This window comes from Notamacropus eugenii, chromosome 3 (assembly GCF_028372415.1).
Source record: "Notamacropus eugenii isolate mMacEug1 chromosome 3, mMacEug1.pri_v2, whole genome shotgun sequence".
NCBI lineage: Eukaryota > Metazoa > Chordata > Mammalia > Diprotodontia > Macropodidae > Notamacropus > Notamacropus eugenii.
This window is the reverse complement of record NC_092874.1, coordinates 314,524,287-314,543,588: the sequence shown is the minus strand read 5'-3', so window position 1 is coordinate 314,543,588 and position 19,302 is coordinate 314,524,287. Positions and strand designations below refer to the sequence as shown.

General features: G+C 38.5%; 1 protein-coding gene across 3 annotated transcripts in view; it reads left to right on the top strand.

Annotated features, from left to right (window-relative positions):
- Positions 1 to 19,302, top strand: part of TMOD1 (tropomodulin 1) — a 130,968-nt gene that overhangs the window by 31,137 nt on the left and 80,529 nt on the right. For all 3 annotated transcript variants that reach the window (XM_072596724.1, XM_072596725.1, XM_072596727.1), the window contains exon 2: positions 18,612 to 18,768. In XM_072596724.1, the coding sequence (XP_072452825.1) occupies positions 18,649 to 18,768 (120 nt within the window). In that variant the 5' untranslated portion in view covers positions 18,612 to 18,648. The remainder of the gene's footprint in view (positions 1 to 18,611; positions 18,769 to 19,302) is intronic.

Genomic DNA, 19,302 nt, shown 5'->3' with positions numbered 1-19,302 from the left:
AAGAAAGTGTCAAAAAGACAGAGGTAGCCAATGGCGTCAAAGGTAGTTTCATTGAGGAAGATGAAGATTGAGAAGAGATCATTAGATTTGGTGATTGCAAAGTCTACTGGCTTTGATGGAGGTGCTCCAGATGAGTGGTGGATACAGGAGCCAGATTACAAGAGATGGAAGAAAATGAGTAGAAAGAAAAGGGAAACAAAAAAAAAAGAAAGAAAAAAAGCACACACACTACTCTTCCAGCACATTCACCAAAGGAAAGGAAAGAGAGAGAGGTGTGTCCACAATCTTTGTGGAAGATTTTTATGAGATTCAGGAAACCTGAGCCTATTTGTAGGAGAGGAAGCAAAGGTAGAGGCAGAGATGAAAAAGATGGGAAGATCGATGATGTAAGGCCCTGGAACAGGCTGGAGAGGATGGGGTGTGTTTTCCTAGTTTCCAATCCTGTGAGCCAAGTGTCTAAGTGCAACTTGAAATGGAGAGCTTTACAGTTTACCTTGAGAATTTATTGTTCCTCTTAGTTTGTTTTATTGACTATCCTGTTACTCCACAATATTGGAAGAAATTCTGGTGATTAAAAAGTAGCTCTTAAGTATGAAATAGGATTTATCATTAAAATGTCACTTTCAAGTGTGCAGAGTGAGGGTAAGTGTATATTAATTTACTAGCACGTGTTCAATGAAAGAAATCCTGGAAAATTTTTGGAATACCAAAGTATCAGCAGGTGGCTGGGTTTTCTCTTGGTATAAATAGAAGTGAGTGTAGAATGACTTGCACCTTATTTTATGATCCAGTTGTTGCCTTTCTGAGTCCCGGTTATAGAAAAGAAAAAGCAATGTTGCTTCATCCTGTTTACAAGGTGACAAAGGTGTTTCTCTGCTGTGATGAGCTCAGTCAGGCTTTTTAAATCCATCCATTTAAATTGCCAAAGCATTCTCATTGGTTTTATCACTCAACACAAGTTTATTTCAGCTTTCAATTAAGAAAATCTATACTGTGCTGGATTTAACAAGTCCTAGAAAAATGAAAAAACAGAGTGCTAGGGGAGATAAGGAGCAGCTAGGTAGCGCAGTGCCAGGTCTGAAGTCCTGAGTTCAGATTTGACCTCAGATACTTGCTGGGTGACCTTGAGCAAGTCACTTAACTTTGTTTACCTCAGTTTCTCCATCTGTAAAATGAGTTAGAGAAGGAAATGGCCAACCACTCCAGTATCTTTGCCAAGAAAAGCCCAAATGGGATCATGAAGAGTCAGAAACAACCAATCAACAATGGGAGTTAAGAGGAGGGAGCTGTGAAAATCAGGTAAAGCTTCATGAAAGAGGTGGCTCTGACATGAATTCAAAATATACCAAGTATCTTAGCTCATCGTTGTGGTTATTTGTATTTTTCTCCTCATCCCCTAGAATCTTTCACTAGTCATAGACTTATAGATTTAAAGCTGATGGGACCTGAGAGGCCATTGATTTTATTTATTTGTTTGTTTGTTTTATTGATGAGAAAACTGAAGAAGAGGAAGTTAATTCATTTCAAGTACGGCTTCCTTCAAGAGACCTTTCCCGATTTCCTCAGTTTTTAGTGCGCCGCTTCTCCTATCAATTTGTATACATCCTGTATTTAATTTACATTAAATGTAATTTTACATCTATCTAGAATATAAGTTCTTCTCTATCAGGACTATCTCATTTTTATATTTATGTCCGCAGTGCCTAGCATGGAGTAGGCATTTAATAAAATCCTGTTGATTAATACTGAAAGTTCATGAAGATAACCAATTACAGTCAAAGCCCTGTCAACTTTTTCACATTTCATAAATTGCTTGTGGACCTCCTGGACAAATTTGTTGTGGCAAACCTGCACAATAGTCAGTATTTACCCATTAGGTACAAGAACCTAGCATGTACATGAGGCATTGGCCCAGCTCTTCCAGAAAAGACCCTCCCTTATAACAATGAAAAGTAGGCAAAAGCATCCATTTAGAGTGACCACTTCTGATAAATAATTCCACAGTTGGTGGGCCCCCATTTTTATTTTTAGTTCTTTGCTACCATCATGACTGTTACTATGATCAAACCTTTGAACTTCCTTGGGTATTTGACTTCTATGAATGAGAATGATGAGTCAACGGGCACAGACAGTTTAGTCAGTTTTCTTGCTTAATTCTAAATTGAAATCCAGAATGTTCAGATCACTGTAAATATTCAACAACAATGGATTGGTGAGAGATATCCTTTCTTTCACAAGACTTGTTCTACTTAAGGAAACTCAACTAAATGGCAGCCAACATGCACACTGGGCCATATTTTCCCCATAGTATTTCAGTCAATCAACAAGAATTCGTTAAACACCTACCATGTGCTAGGCACTGTTACATAATAGGGTTAAAAAGAAAAAAAATAAAAGTCTCTCCTCTATGGTGTACCCCGCAGTACACCATAACATAGTATATAAGAACATAGTAACTGACACAGACCTTGTTCAATAGCTAAGGACCTACATAAGGAAATTAAATTAAGCCATTGAATGATATGATCTTATTAGAAAATAAATTAGAACCCGCATGAAAAATGTTAGCTAATATTTATAAAGCACTTGGAAATTTGCAAACCTCTTTACATATATTATCTCATTTGAATGCAGTGGTATATGTAAGTAGGGAAGAGATCAAGGGAATTGAGAGTTGAAGTCTCCTTTCTTGAGTAAACAGATCATGTCTGAATGAAAGACATGTATTTGCTGATAAACTGGACATTCTAGAGTAGGAGTGGGTAACCTGTAGCCTTGAAGCCACATGTGGTCCTCTAGGTCCAAGTTCCCCACCCCTGTAGACTCTGATTAGTCTTTGTGATGTGTGCAGTGCCAGAAAGACCAAGTAAAATCCATTTCCATTATCATGAATAACATGTGGCTATGCCTCTATCTTGCTGAGAGGAAATTATTCTGGCATGTTGTTCTGCCCTGATAGCAAGGTACTTTGGGCTAGTCAGGGTGAAAGAACTCATCAGAAGGCATTTTACTGTAGATGATGGGACTGGGCCCAAAATGTTTGACATTATAAAAGATGATCTGAACAGTGCCAGAGAACAAAGAGGCCTTGGAAGAAGCCATGGGGCACTCAGCAGCAGCTGCTGCCTATTCCAGCTTGACCCTGGTACCGAATAAGTTGGAATTTTATCACAACCCTCCTGCCATCCTGAAAAGTACATCATAATAGGTTCACTACTCTGTACTCCTACACACCCCATAGTTGGTGTGGTGCTTTCTAAAGGAAGTAAGTAGTATGTTTTAAGGGACTACTCACATCGATTATTTCTAACCAGGATGTATACATGCATGTGTGCAAAATTTATTGTCAGACTTAAAAAGGAGTTGGAGAACAAACTGGGCATGCAGTTGCTGCTTGTAATAATTTACTATCCACAAATGAGACAGCAGAGCAAGTAAATCAAGATACCAAACTGCTGATCAATATCTTTTATATGGAAGATAAATGCATTATCTTCCTTTGCCCAAATGTGCAGACATAGTTCTGTCCACTTAGCATTGAGAAATTGGTCTTTTGTGATTCAGTGAATGTGCCAAAGAAGCAGATGTCTTCTTTAGCTGACTGAGAAATGCTGATACATATTAAGGAGATATGGTAGGTTTTGACTTTGGAATGTGTGTAGCAATACATTGATTTTATCCCTCCCCAAGCCTACCCATCTACATCTCCTCATCAAAGTTCAAAGGGTATCCTCAAGAGCCAGATTAATTCTTCTCTAATGCTATTGACTTAAGCCCCCGTTTCAGTGAGTTCTTTCTTCTGTTCACCATCAGCGATTAGTGCCCCAGTTCCATCTCACCAATTAACATAAATTTGCTTTTACAAAGAGATATTTACTGGAAAGATGTAGCAAGAACAGAAACACAAATAATTTCCCTCAGTATTTGGGTACATACTCTCTCCTCTCTGCTACCTTGGTCCCTAGGGAGATTGGGCTCAACCTTAACACAGGTTCTACATAGCATTTACCCCACCATGTTTACTTCTAAGTACTGCATAACTGATTGAGATAGATGAATTCATCTCTACTATTGCTAGATTGGCCAGGACAGGTCGCTTGGTACTCTTCTCATCACCATTTGACTTCCAGCAAATTCCAAGATGGACTCTTCTCCAAGATTTCTGGAAACTCACTTTGCTGGCTTCTCAAACTCACAATGTCAAAGCTCACAAAGTCACAGCCATCACAGAATCACATCAGAGAAGTAATGGCAAGGCCATATTTTCTCAGCTTCATGCTGGCTCTTGGTGAGATAGGTCCCAAAGATGCTTCCCTTCCTCTGAAGGGTCGTAGCAGCTCATCCTCATCCTACAAGGCCAACCAGACTAGGAAGAGACAGAGTCAAAAGATTAGCCCTGGAAGGCTGAATGCACACCTGTTCAGTCTCCACTGCCCATCAGAAAGGCTACTTTTCACACATGGTTAGCAGACCAGAAGTACTTACAAAATGACTGCAAGTATTCCTAAGTCAACATGGGAATTGTATCACCCAAGTACTTTCTGCATGCTTATAAAGACTGGGCTTTTTGGCCAGTCCCACCTTACACATACATAATAATAATAGCTAATATTTATATAGCATTTAAAGATTTGCAAAGCATTTTACCTATAATCTCATCTGGAGGCAATATAATATTTCTAGTTTGTAAGAGCATGAAAATAAGGAAGAGATAAAGAAAGTTGATGAAGAACTAAGGCTTCTTTACTTGAGTCAGAAAGTCAAGTTTGGAGAAAAAACATTTTTACTGGTACATGAGCAATTCTGGACCCCGGGTAATCACTATTTGTATCTCTTTATGATAACATGGTGGCTCAGTCTATTCACATACAAGACAGGCTTATCCACAGAATTCATATTTCTTATCTGAAACACATGTACACAGCAGAGTTCCAATAACAATGATCAAAGCATGACTGCCATCCACCAAAGTTTGGATACAAGAGGAGTATGAGGAACAAGAGATATTAGCTTATAAAAGGATATGACTGAGCTACTACCTTTCAATAGAAATTCTCCCCAAATTAGAAATGGAAAAAAAATCCCAGAACAGGAAGGTCAAAAAGGAAAATTGAGCATCTTAGAGGTTACAGAGGGGGTGAGGTTTCTCCAAAAAAGCCCATGTCCACAAAGCTTAGTAACCAGTTATCTTTGATTCAGTGCCTTCAAGTTACTGGGAACCAATCATGAGCTGCCTCAATCATTCCACCAAGGTACAAGGGTTTATCTCTCTCAGCAAGGACTAGCATTTCCATGGGAGGTACCAATTTTTGTGTGAGTAAGGTGAGAGGAAGTGTGGGTCAAAATTCAAATTTATCAGCTCTCCTGAAAAACCCTCTTCCCTATTATGATTAAGAGATTAGACCTAGGAGAAAACCAAGGATATCCTTGATTTTAAACTAGTTAAATACTTCCATCAGAAGCGTCCAGATAGGTCATGTCCATTTCTCAAAAGAGAGAATGGTCAATAGCTTACAGGGTACACACAGGGTATGCACACAGAATTGATAGATTGTGGATGTACCTACAAGTAATTCTACCTCACAGGGAATGGGGATTGTTCTCTAGGTATATAACAGGGGATTCATCAGCAGAGAGAGGGCCGCTGGTGAATGTGCAACTCTTCCCTGGTCAGTCTGCAGAAACAAAGCACAGAGTTGAGCAAATTGAACACAAGATAGATTGGGAAACAGGTTTCCACGTGCTGTACAAAAGTGGTGACAATATCATGGAGAGTTCTGGTTTCCCGTTCTCTGAGACTCTCCTCCATGTACCTTTTGAGAGAGAAGGGTTTGAAGTGGACAGGTCATAATTGGCTTGATCAGATATAAGAAGCATATCTATATTCCCCTTTGGAAAATGGCATCTAGGGGTTGTCACTGTATGTCTATCTGAGGCCAGGGAAATGATCATCTTTGACGCTAGTGTCACCAAAGGGAATGTGACAATGAAGAAGGAATTGCCTGCAGATTTTGCTGCCTACTGCTTTTGTGATATGACCTGACCTAACCATTTTCTTTTTCCTGGGGCCCCTTGCAGCTGCAGCTGCAGCTGAGGCTTCAAGGCCTTGCACACTAGGGGACCCAGTTTCTAACTTAGATAGGCTCTACACCTGAGGGTGTAGAAACACCTGGGCTGAAACTACCCTTCTCCTGAAGAATGAGTGAGTCTGGGCTTCCTCTAGCTGTTAAAGGAACAGAAATAAAAGATACGATCACTGCCGGTAATAATAGTTATTATCATAGTAGCTAACGTTTATGTAGCACTTTAAAGTTTATTGGCATTTTATGTACGTTATCTCATTGGATCAAGGAGTTTATAGTCTAGTTGGAGAGATAAAGCACAAATTCATGAAGTGATGAGAATAATTGAGTGCTACACTGTATGGTCCTGACTTTAATAGAGGTATACAGAAAAGGCAGAGAGCCATGGGCTGAAGCAGTTGGAGAAAATGAAACTTGAACTAGGGCTTGAGTAAGGCAAAGAGCTTCGATAGTTGTAGAGGAGGACAAAGGGTCTTCTATTTGAGTTAACAACATCGACAAAGAGAGTGTGGAACAGTGGGGAGACCAATGTAACTAGAACAAAGGAGGTTTGTCAGTGTAGCTGGGAAAAGGCTAGCTTTATACGAGTAGTGTCTGAAACAGATGGAGCTCACCACCCTGGAATAATCATGGGTTAGAAAAGCAGACAACTCTCCAAACTCCTTAAGCCAAGGAGGCATAACTCTGCTGCTCAGTTTTGACAAAATTGATTAGGATTCTGATGAATTTTTCTCAGTTCTTGGACTCAGATTGACTAACTGGCTCCTAGGATGTTACTATGTTAAAGCCTTATACCTATATTCACCTACCCTTCTTAGTACTCTGAATGAAGGCCCTGGTTATATCACTTAACCCTGATAATCTCAGTTTCCTCATCTGTAAAATGAGTGGGAGAATGAATTGCCAGATTACTCCAGTATCTGTGACAAGAAAACCCCAAATGGAGACATGAAAAGTCAGACATAATTGAAAAACTGATTAAACATTTTAGAGACAAGCATTAATGATCTATTTTACCTTTCTTTTCTCTGTGGATGGGGCTCAGTTTCTCTACATGGAATATTTTTCTTCTACCCATTCTGTCCATACCAAGACAACTGAATGTTCATTTCATAACTAAACAGAAATAGTGAAAAACATATTAACATGGCTGCATTGGGAATATTCCATGACAATTTCATTCTGATTAAGGAAAATGTTCCTTATGGCAAATACTCCCTGGTTCCTCCTTTGCAGTTCCCTATGTGCGTACATGAACAGAATGACTTAAAATGACTCTCTTGTTAATTTGTCTAGCTTCTAAAATTTTTGCAATGTGACTTTCTGTTGATTAAAACAGCTTTGCTTAAATGAAAGGGCTCTGCCACTCTTTCCAAGAACCTTTCAAAACACAATGTTAAATCAAAGTCTTGCTTTATCTGTTCTAAACCTATTTTTCATTCTTACCATTAGCTTCAGTCCTGCTTTGACTTCACTTTTCTCCATTTCCAGTAACGACCCTGTATTTAGTCAACTCAGCTCGAAATCCCTTGTAGAGAGAATAATCTCCAATTTAATAATTCCTTGACCTTTCATGATGACAAACTCCAATTCTGGATTACTCCTACTATCTTCCTCTTCTGTTCCTAATCAAATGCTGATGAATGAAGATAAAGGAAATAACTGAATAGTGGACTGGGTTCATGACAAATTTTTGCTATCTAATCTTAGTAGGCAGCTAGGTGAGACAGTGGAAAGGGTATGGGACCTGAATTCTGTCTAGCCTCGGACACTTACTAGCAGTGTGACCCTAAGCAAGGCACTTAACCCTGTTTGCCTGAGTTTCCTCATCTGTAAAACGATCTGGAGAAGGAAATGGCAAACCACTCCAGTACCTTTGCTAAGAAAACACCAAATGGGGTCACAGAGTCAGATACAATGGAAACAACTGAATAACCACAATCTCCATGGATCCTTATTGTAACAAGGCAATCCATTTTTCTCCCATCATTAATTTTCTATTCTGCTCCTCACAGAGCCTGCTTCAAACCTTGTTTTCTCTCCTTAAGCCTCTCCCACACCTCTTCCCTCCCTAAGTTGCAGACCTTGCTTTAGACTTTAGTGAGACCCTTCATCATGAACTCTGGCTTCTCCCTGTTTCTTCATCTTAAAACTCTCTCACATCATTTCCCTCCTTTCCTCCAGTCTCTGATGAAACAATGACTTTTCTCCTCACCAAGGACAATGCCTCTGTGTGTACCCTTTATCTCAGTGGTTCTTAACCTGGATTCCATGGAAAATTTTCTTTAAAAGCATTTTGATAATTGTATTTTGGGGGGGTGTGTGGTGATGGTAATTATGGTTAAGTTAAAACATTATTCTGAGATGGGATCACGATATTGTCATTGATAACAACAATGTTAAGAACTACTTGATCTTGAGCTCACCTGTCTCCTCTAGCATACTGTCCCCTCAAATACCTCTCTATTTTCAATATTTCCAAATCTATTGGCTCCTTCTCTGCTGCCTACAAATGTGTCTAATTCCCTCTGCTCTTCTATCCCTTCAAGCAAAAGTTCTATATTCTATTTCCCTTTCTTAGCCAAAGGCCTACAAAAAGTCTATATCCACTGCCTCTACTTCCTTTCCCTTCATTGACTTTTTGTCCTTTGCAATCCAACTTCTGACCTCATTACCCAAAATGTATAAAAAATATTCTTTCCAGTTACCAAAGATGTCCCAGATGTAAGATATGATGGTTTTATTTTCAGTCCTAATCCTCTTGACCTTTTTGTACCATTTGACACTATTGACTGCCCTCTACTACCTATTTGCTTCTTTCTGAAGTTTTGTGGTGCTGTTCTCTCCTGATTCTTTATCTCTTTGGCTACTTCTTTTCAGTCTGTTTTGTTGTTTCATCATCTATTCAGAGGTTCCTGAAGTGGGCAATCCTGCCACCTGTGGGGGGAGGCGCTAGACCCATCCGGGAGGGTGGTTGTAGCCTCAGTTATACTTAATATAACTTTAGTTATAATTGGCGTTGAATAAAAATAAGGGGTGATAGAAGCATGAAGAAAGAAGAGATGATAAGAAAATTTTGAAAAACCGTTTGAACATATTTTATCTGTTGTATAACAGAGTTAAAGTTGTATTGATTACATTATTTTCCAAATAAACACACAAAATGCAGGTTATAACTGATCAGTGGTCAAGTCCACAGACAAGTCTTAACAAGTATTGACAGGTGAGTGTCTGGCACATTGTGGAGAAGTTCAGAATGCAGGGGCAGGAATACTTGTTGACAATACGATACTGTAGGATTACATGACACAATACCGTGTCATCAAAATTTAAATGCAGGAAAATAACCCCACAAATACACAGTAAATTATTAAATTTAAGGTGTGTCATTTAAAATATATTTTATATTTTTTGAAGTGATGCAAACTTTAAAAAACCATTAAAGGCTTAAAGAAAGTAGATCGGGGAGGCAGGGGGGCTCCGAATAATTTTTTTAACAGGGGGTGATAGGCCAAACAAGTTTGGGAACCTCTCATCTGTATCATCAGGTGCCTACTATGTGCCAGACCTCTGTGAGGCACCGGGAACACAAAGACAAATTCCTCGCTCTTAAGAAGCTTGTGGTCTCAATGGGGAAACTATCTGGACATTCCTCCAATCTGATGAAAATCCATTTTTTTTTTCCCCAAGGAAGTTTATATCACTATTCTTAGAATATGTTATTTTGTGGTACAAATCAAATACCTGGACTTTTCATAATATCATATCCTAAGCTTTTCTTTCACTCTCCTAATCACTGAGTTGCATTGCATGAGTCAGGCTTTTTCTCCTTGATTTTGTGATAGGTTTCCTCTTGAAAGATCCTGTGTATCCATTGAAACTTTGTGATTTGGCGACAAGATTTCCCAGAGAGTTAAACTTAGGGCTCCTTTCTAACAGAAACCTGTGAATTCTATTGGCCTTATTTTGTCCTCAGTACTTTTTTCAGTACTTCTGAGCAATATTTTTAACATATTTTCGTAAAATATACTGTGCTGGCTTTGCTTTATCATGCTCACATGGGAAGCCAATGGTTCCCAGATTCTTTTGCTGAATTCTGTTTTCAAGAGTTTTGGTTTGTTGAAACTAAAAGGTTCTTTCATTTTTGCTGTGCTCTGATGTTGTCCTAAAATTTCTTGTCCTTCCTTTGCATTTTTAATTTCCAAATATGCCAATTTATCTTGAGTGACCACTGCTGAAGTGAGATTTCCCACCATTTGTTTTAAATACTCAACTGCCTTATATTTCTTTTTGGATTCTTCTTTCCAGTAGAAAGTAAACTCCTTACCAGCATGGACTACCTTCTTTTTGTCTTTTTAGCCTCAAGGCCAAGGACAATGTCTAGCACATAGTAGGTACTTGACAGATGTCTTTGTGATTGAATAAATGCTCTACCTTCTATTTATTCTGATTCTTTTATGGAGCTGCTAAGTCACATTGGAGGTTCTTTCAGTTGATCTAATATAATTTGTAGTGTTCTGGTTGTCGTTACTAAAATATTGTCCTTCTCTTTGGGGTGTTTCTTCTCATTTTCTTTTATCACATAACATTTATTCATTGTTTCAAATCTTTTTCGTTATTCCTAATCTTTTTCATTCTCTCTGCTGGGTTTTTCTGTGAAGTTTTCCAGGTGGTGAATTCTTTCCTTTTTATTTTTTGTTGTATTTCTGCTATTTTTCTTTATTTGAGATATTTCTTACTGTTTTGAGATAACAAAGAGGAAATAGATTTAGACATGGCCCCTTACCTTACTTAGCCACTTTGCCAGAAGCAAAAAAAAAAAAAAAAAATCCTAATTTCTTTAACAATTCATTCTCAATTTTTTCCAGGAATTGGTGTCAACATCTGTGGTCAATATTTTATAGAATTTATCTCCTACCATTTTTGAAAAGCAAAGCATTTGCTCATCTTCAGTCCCATGGCAGTTGTTTATAACTGTTTATTAAAAAACTGCCAACAACTCAGGAATCATGTCCGTGAGACATTTCAGTACCCTCAGATGTAAATTCTCCAGGTCTATTGACTTGAGCTCCTTAGAGAAGGATATGGTTCTTGCCATTCTGAAGATCATTCTTAGTAAAGAAAACAGAAAAAAAAGAGCAATTGAAAAGTTTTGATATCTTGCTTACTGGAAGAAAGGATCCTTTGAGCAAGGAAGAATTTGTTGCAATTCTATGAGTGGTTGCTTTAGTCACGTCAGTAAGCTTCTATTGAACACCTATTAATTTCCAGGCACTATGCTAACCCTGGGGACACACAAAAAAATTATTATGTTCAAGAAACTCATAGTCTAATAGAGGAGACAATGTGCCAACAACTATGTACAAAGAAGATATGTACAGAATAAATTGGAGATAATTTACAGAAGGAAGACTCTGGCATTGAGAAAATGGGAAAAGCTTCTTATGGAAAGTGGGACCTGAAGAAATCCAGAAAACTAGGAGAAGATAGGGAGCAAGAGAATTCCAGGCATGGGTGCAGCTAGTTAGAAAGCGTGGAGTCAGGAGATGGAGGATCATGTGCAAGAAACAGAAAAGAGGCCAGCGTCACTGGACCACAAAGTGAGATAATGAGGTTCTGCCAGAGTGGTAGCAGTGTAAGAGAAGAAAAGGGGTGGTGTATATGAGATGTTATGAAGATAGAATCCACAGACCTTGGTAACAAATTGAATTTTGGGGTGGAATTGTGGGGGTTGTTAGAGAGAGTAAGGAGTCAAGGATAATGCCTGTATGACTGGGAAGGTGGTGATTCCTTCTGTGGTAAAAAGGAAATTAAGAAGAGGGCCAGGTTGAAGGGGTCATGTAGATCATGAGTTCAATTTTGCACATGATGAGTTTAAGACGTCTGTGGGATGTTAAGTTCAAGAAGTTCATTAGACAGCTGAAAATGAGAGTCCAGAGGTCAAAAGAAAGGTTAGTACTAGATAAATAGATATGAGAATAATCTGCACAGAAGTAGCTACTGAATCCATGGCAGCTGATGAGATCACCAAGTAAAATGGTACAGAGGGAGAAAAGAAGACCCAGGAAAGGAGAATGAAGTACCATTCAGCCAAGCCAGTGGCTAAAGGTTGCAGATACCCTTTGAAGAGCAAGCCTGGTTTGTCTCATAGAGATGCTAGGAAGCCAGTGGCAGAGTAAACTTCCTGGCCTAGATTGTATCAGCAAAGCTTGGTATAAAGCTAGAATAGACACTGAGCAACCTGCCTGGCCCAGTCCAGCAACAGTGAGGCCTGGCAAAGAGCCAGCACAGCCGCTGAATGACTTGCTTGACCTGACTGGCCTGTAGAGCTGACATACCACACTCTAGCAGGATCAAGCTCACTCAGTGGAACCACTTGTCCAGTGTGTCCTAAACCACTGTGTCCTAAAAACAGTCAGCCCCTTAAAGGTTTAGCTCAGCTGAACAAGAAGGATTTATAATAAATTTTGCCAAGACCTTTAGGGGAGAGGAATGACATGGAAACCCTGAAATCCCGAAGTTGTGAGTTGCCTTGGCTACATGTGTTTCTTATACAGGGGCCTCAGTACCCTTTTGCTTTAAATTCATGTCTACTCTTCCTCTCTCCTGGACTTCTACAGTGTTTGTGGGAGCATTTGCCCCTGATGTTTGGGGAAATGTTATGTAACTGTTGTCCTAGTTATACCAATTGGAAAAATGCCTTTGCTAAAAAGCTGAGTCTACTGGTTGATTAAGGGGAAGCACACTGGTAGGGGCTCATAAGCTAGTGTTGAACATGACAGCAATTCACAGGATTATCCCTAGAACCCTGTGAATGTTAACAGAAACCCTCTAGTGACCATATGAGTGAAGCAAATGAACTGAGCTAGGTGGCATGAAGATATAAAATACACACATATATACACATGCGTATCATATGTGATATACATATATATTTATTTTGATTTACTTTGGTTATTGTTCCCTATTTTGAGTATTTGTACCTAGACATCTTCCCCTTTCCTTCCTCTTTGAGATTATTTGTATTTGTGTTATCAGAGGTGATTCTTGAAAGTATCACAAAGTTGTTGTCCCATGTAGGATTTTAGATCATGGAATCCTATGTTTTATTTGAAGGCTTTGGAATCTGCTCTCTCCAAATCTAGGATATGTGTCATGCAGTCCAGAATGAAGAGCTATTAAGAAGATTTGGAAGGAACTGTGCATAATTCTTTCATCTTAAGTCCTGGTTCAAAAAAAATCAAATCTATTCTTTAAAACCATCAAAATGTCTATTTCTTTTTCTTTTCTTACTGTTGTTTTCCAAATTGTTGATATATTTTGTCTTGATGTACTAGATACCTTTCAACAAATGCCCAAATAAATCCTTTACCGAGTAGATTCCCACTAAAGCACAGTCAGATTTTCAGTTATTTAGTAAAAGGGTATATTCTTTAAATTCAGCAGTATGGCATTGTATGTGGCTAGAATTTGATCACCTTTCCATTTGGACTTTTTATATTGCTCTTTGGGTTTTGTTTTGTATACCACATCATTTACTCATCTTCTTATGTTTCTATTAATTATTAATATTTTTATTATGCAGTAATATTCCATTATAATCATGCTCCATAATATATTCAGCCTTTCCCTGATGGGTAGAGTATACACTTGGTTTCTAGTTTTTTTCATTATAGATAAGATAGCCACGAAAATATTTATGTATATGGATGTTTTCTTGCTGTCTGACACTGTATTTTTATCTAGCTCTTTACTTACTAAAACTCCCTTTCTCTTCTGAAATCCCTGCCTTTAACCAGAAACGTTGATGAAAATGCCGTATGTATATGGATATAACATTTTTCACATGAAACAAAATGTGGAGAAGAACTTGATGGGAGATGGAATTAAAACCTTCCTACTCACTTTGAATCATATTACTTAATCAATCAACTACTTTGGCATACCTGTCATCGCATGCACAATCTGCAAGATTTCATTTATTTTGAATTTTTATGACTAACATTAATATCCTGCCTATTATACCATGATTAATAATTATAAGAAGATTACCATCCTAGCCAAAATCTAATAACAATGATAAAATATCTGGATTTAGCTCTAGATTCTAGTTCTTTTGTTTTGTTTTGTTTTTATGTTAAGTCATTTAACCTCTTTGCTCTATCACTGTTGAGTCATTTCAGTCCAGCTCTCAGTGACAAATTGGCAAAGATACTGGAGTGATTTGCCATTTCCTTCTCCGGCTCATTTTACAGGGGAGGAAACTAAGGCAAATAAGGTTCAGTGACTTCCCCAGGATCCCACAGTTAGTAAATGCTGAGGGTAAATCTGAATTCAGGAAGATGAATCTGTAGGCTCGACACTCCCCATCTATTTTGCTGTCCCTTTGATCTATAAGACTCAGATCTATCTCCAAAATTGCTGCACTACCTACTTATACAAGAGTCATATGAAGAAGCTACTTTATAAATCTTTAAGTGCTGTACAAGTATGAGTTATTATTATACCTTGTATACCTAAGTATTCTGTGAAGTTGTCAAAAAGTGGCTTCCTCTGAAGGGTGTCTGTCTTCAATGGGAAGGGGAAGACCTCAGTAGGAAATTTCAGACAAGTAACAGTTTCCTGTCTATGAGGATCTGAGCATATATTGGTTTCCTCTGGTATCTGTTTTGGGGAATTCTTGCCCTGGTTCCTTCTTGGCTCTGCCAAATAAGGGAAGCAGTAAATGTACACCTATACTTCAGGGAACACCCAGTCACACATGGGACAGAACCCCTGAGGATGCCTCCAGCAGAGGAACATCCCAAGCAGGCAGAAAGAACACATAGGGAGAGAGGAGCCTCAGATGCCCCGAGATCTTTATGACTGTCACAGCCTACTTTTGTCAGGGCCCACTCTCTCACAATCGCCATCCTCTTCATCCTGTCACTGCAGAATGACACAGGCCAGTTTGGAGAATACTGGCAGCTTATCATCTACCTACACTTTCCTTATATAGACCATGACAGGAACAGCAGCCGAACATTACTTGCTTCTGTTCCTCATAGGATACCATACCTCTTTCTTTTTTTTTTTTTTTCTGACTGCTGATATCAGAAATTCTTTTTTCCAAATTTATTTTTATTTTGATTTGAAAAACAATAAAGAAAATTAATATTTCTGTATGTATAGTAGAAGAGAAAGAGAAGATTGTGCACAAAATTGCTTGTTCATCTTATAAAACACATAATAAAAGTTCAACCTGTAACTTCCAAAGATGTCTTGCTTCTCTGTAATTTTTGGCAGAAGTCTCTTTTTTAGGAATTCTTTTGGAGAACACCTTCTTTCTGACAGAACAGTTGCTTTACTTATTGTTCTTTCTCCCCTTCTCTCCCCTCCCCTCTCCTTTCTTCTTCTCTCCTCCTTTCCCCTCCCTTCCCATCCCCTCTCATTCTTCTCCCCTCCCCTCTTTTCTCCTCTCCTCCTCTCCCCTCTTTTCTCCTCTCCTCCTTTCCCCTCCTTTTCTCTCCTCTCCTCTTCTCTCCCTTCCCTTTTTTTCTCTTCCCTCCTCCTCTCCCTCCCCCTTTTCTCATTTGGAGCTTGGAGACTGTATGACCTCATGCCAAGTAAGCAAACCCAACACAGGGCCCAGGGAAAAGATTCCAGTATGTAACATCATTCCATTATCTTCAGGAACATTTGTGCATTTGGTGTTGTTTTTTTAAATTATGATTAAGAAATTTATCCCCTGCCAAAGGAGCTAGGTGGTTCAGTGGAAGGCTTAGAGGAGGAGGATCTAATTTCAGATCCTGACTCAGATCCTTACTAGCTGTGTGACTTGGGCAACTGAAGTCACACAAATTCCCCCAGTCTTAGTTTTTTCACATGTAAAGTAAGGGAGCTCCACTTTATGCTCTAAGGGCCCTTCTCATTCTAAGTCTCTGACCCCACTAAAGCCCTATCCTATTTCAATTTCTGTACAAATTAACTTCCACGTAATAGACACAGGGTTTGCTTAACTAAAAAAAATTAAAAATTAATTTAAATAGAAAAGTGTAAAAATTTAAATAAAATTTCAAATTAAAATTAAATAACATTTATAGAGGTTATTATATATTTATCTTTTCTACATCATGGGGTTGAGGGGGCCTGGCCCTCCCTTCTTACCTGAGAGAAAGTCTGAATTTTTTCTTTTTCTATTAAGAACTGTTTACAGTATCTTATTGTAAAATTTGGGTTGATATTTTACTATATGATAATATAGTGGATGCATTTCTGAGTCTAAACTGTTTCTGTGTCATCTGCTAACCTTTGCATGTAGTTTGTGGCATCTGCCAAACCCCCCCCAAATTCCCATTTACTTTCTTATGCTGACTCACAAGATAGCATGGGTAAAGTCACAGTGTGGAAGGGATCACTATATTATGCACACACACACACACACACATTTTGCAGTTTTAGTGAACTTTAAATTTTCTCACAGATCCATGGGTTTGTTGATATTCATTAAGAACCTCTTTGTTTTCTCTAGCAAAACGGTCTTATTTCATGGATTGAAATTCAGTACGCTGCAGCATCCTGTAGGCCATCCCCCTCCATCCCCTTACCTGTTACAGCCTTCCCCTCTAAGGTTACTTTCCATTTATTCTGCATGTATCTTGTACCTACCTCTTGATATATGTACAGTCTCCCTTATTAGAATGGGAGTTCCATTGGGACTGATCTTGTCTTTATATCCCTAGTGCATGTAAAATGCCTGGCACATAATAAGCCCTTAATAAATACTTATGGACTGACAGATCAAAGCTCCTGAGAAAGAATGATGAGGAAGGGGAGTTGCATACTCCAATGAATTGCCAGAGAAGTCAAGCATCCAGCTTGGAGGCAGAAAGATTCATCTTCACGAATTCAAATACTTACTAGCAGGATAACCCTGGGCAAGTCACTTAACCCTACTGGCCTCAGTCTCCTCATCTGTAAAATGATCTTGAGAAGGAAATGGTGAACCATTTCAGTATCTCTGCCAAGAAAACCCAAATGGAGTCACGAAGAATCAGATATAACTGAAATGACTAAACAATAACCTCCCTATTTCAGTCATTGATATTACTGACTTTTACTACATTTCTAATTTACTTTGGCAGTTCCTTGGACTTGAGATGGTCACACGTTAAACTTAAGTCATTGTGAGTTGTTTTCTCAAGAAGGTACAATCCAGAGTTCAATATTGTTTTTCCTAATGCAGCTCATAATGCTTCAATGGACATAAAAATATTATATCAATAATATATAAAATATTATATATACTTTATATAACTCTAAATAAATGTATAGTTTAGCATTGTAATAATGTGTTACGTATACTCCACAAGGACATCTAATGAATTCATAATTTACAACAATTTTGAAAGCGGTTGGGATGAAGTTTACCTTAGCCTTATCTATGAAGGAAGGATTTGCTAAGAGCTCAAAAGTGGAAACTAGATAGTATTGGAGTAGTATGTTTAATGTAGTTAGGAGATCAAACTGTTTTCAGGTTCCTACAAGCTGGTAGAAGTCTTTAAAAGTAGTACAGCAGAGAGAGTGTGGGATCTGCTGTTAGAAAAACTAGATTCAAATCCCCATCCTGGGTCACCCCCAGTCATCCTGATGAATATCTGGTCACTGGATTCACATGGCTCTGGAGGAGAAGTGAGGCTGGCGATCTTGCACAGCCCTCCCTCACTCAAAACAAAGTCAAGGGCAAGTCGTGTCATCATTTCTCTGATGGCATGGTCTTCTTCAACAATGAAGGACAAACACAACAACAAAATATTATTACCTGTGGGATATCAAACAAATTAATTTACTTCTCTGGGCCTCAGTTCCTCATCTATAAAGTGAAATTAATGGTCCTTTTCCAGTTCTAAATCTGTGATCCTATGAGTGCTTGGGTGGGCAGCTAGGTGATGCAACGGAGAGTGCTGGGTCTGGAGTCAGGAAGACCCTGTGTTCAGCTGTGACCTTCAACACTTACTAGTTGTCTAACCCTGGGCTAGTCGCTTAACCTTGTTTATGAGCTGGAGAAGGAAATGGCAAACCACTCCAGTATCTTGCCAAGAAAAAGCACAAAATCAGGCCGTGGAGAGTCAGACATGGCTGAACCACATAAGTATGCCCTTATAAACAATTGACAATTGTAAACTTATCTAGTCATTAGAGCAAATTCCCTAAGAAATTCTACAAGATAACTCTGCTAGTTCTAGTGACAGCATGAGTAATAAAACTCTGTCAGTCTTGGCTGTAGTGAGCTATCACTGATCAGTATACTTGTAAAAATATGTCCAGATGCTATTGAACGACCACAGCAAACATTTTCATTTCTAAAAGGATAACAACGTAGTCAGGGGAGCCGTTATCTCTTATTTATCCTTTTAAAGCTTGTATTGGCCTGACCTGGGAAATAGAAGCTTCTGGAGGGTAAAAGCTGTTTGTTTTTTGTCCTTGTATCCTAAGGTGCTTTGCATGTGATTTATTGTTGAATTAAATCTCATTGCCTTTTCATTATAGGTCATAATTCAGCACAGACCACAAGAAAGCTTACAAAATGTCGTACAGACGAGAACTAGAAAAATACCGGGATCTGGATGAAGATAAAATCCTAGGAGCGCTAACAGAAGAGGAGCTTAGGACGCTAGAAAATGAGTTGGAAGAATTAGACCCTGATGTGAGTAATCTGTTAATAAGTTAGTTTTGTGTTGTGTGTGTATGGCTTTTTTAAGCAAAACTGTCAGATCGAAGCAACTAAAACATTTGTTGTTGGGGAATGAGAAGAACATGTGTATTTTCCAGTTGTTTTCAACTATGAAAATTTCAGTTTTCTATAAATTTCAAAGATTTTGACTGGTAGTGTTTTTCTTTTTCACTCTTTAGTCAGTTAGCAACAAAGGTACACACAAAAAAGTCCTATATGCTGTATTTATATCTAAATCCACTTTATTTATAGCTATTAAATCTACTTTAAGATTTTGGAAATTCTGTGAACTTTTAATGATAAATCATTAGGATGACTGGCTTTATAGATATAACTAGGTGGGGCGATTGGGGCTTTGTGCTAGGCTACTAAAGTTGATGGTGTAGTGGAAAAATGCCAGACTTGCAGTCATGAAGACTCTGAGTTCAAATCTAACCTCAGACACTTCTAGCTGTATGACCCTGGGCAGATCACTTAACCCTGTGTGCCTCAGTTTCCCTCATCTTT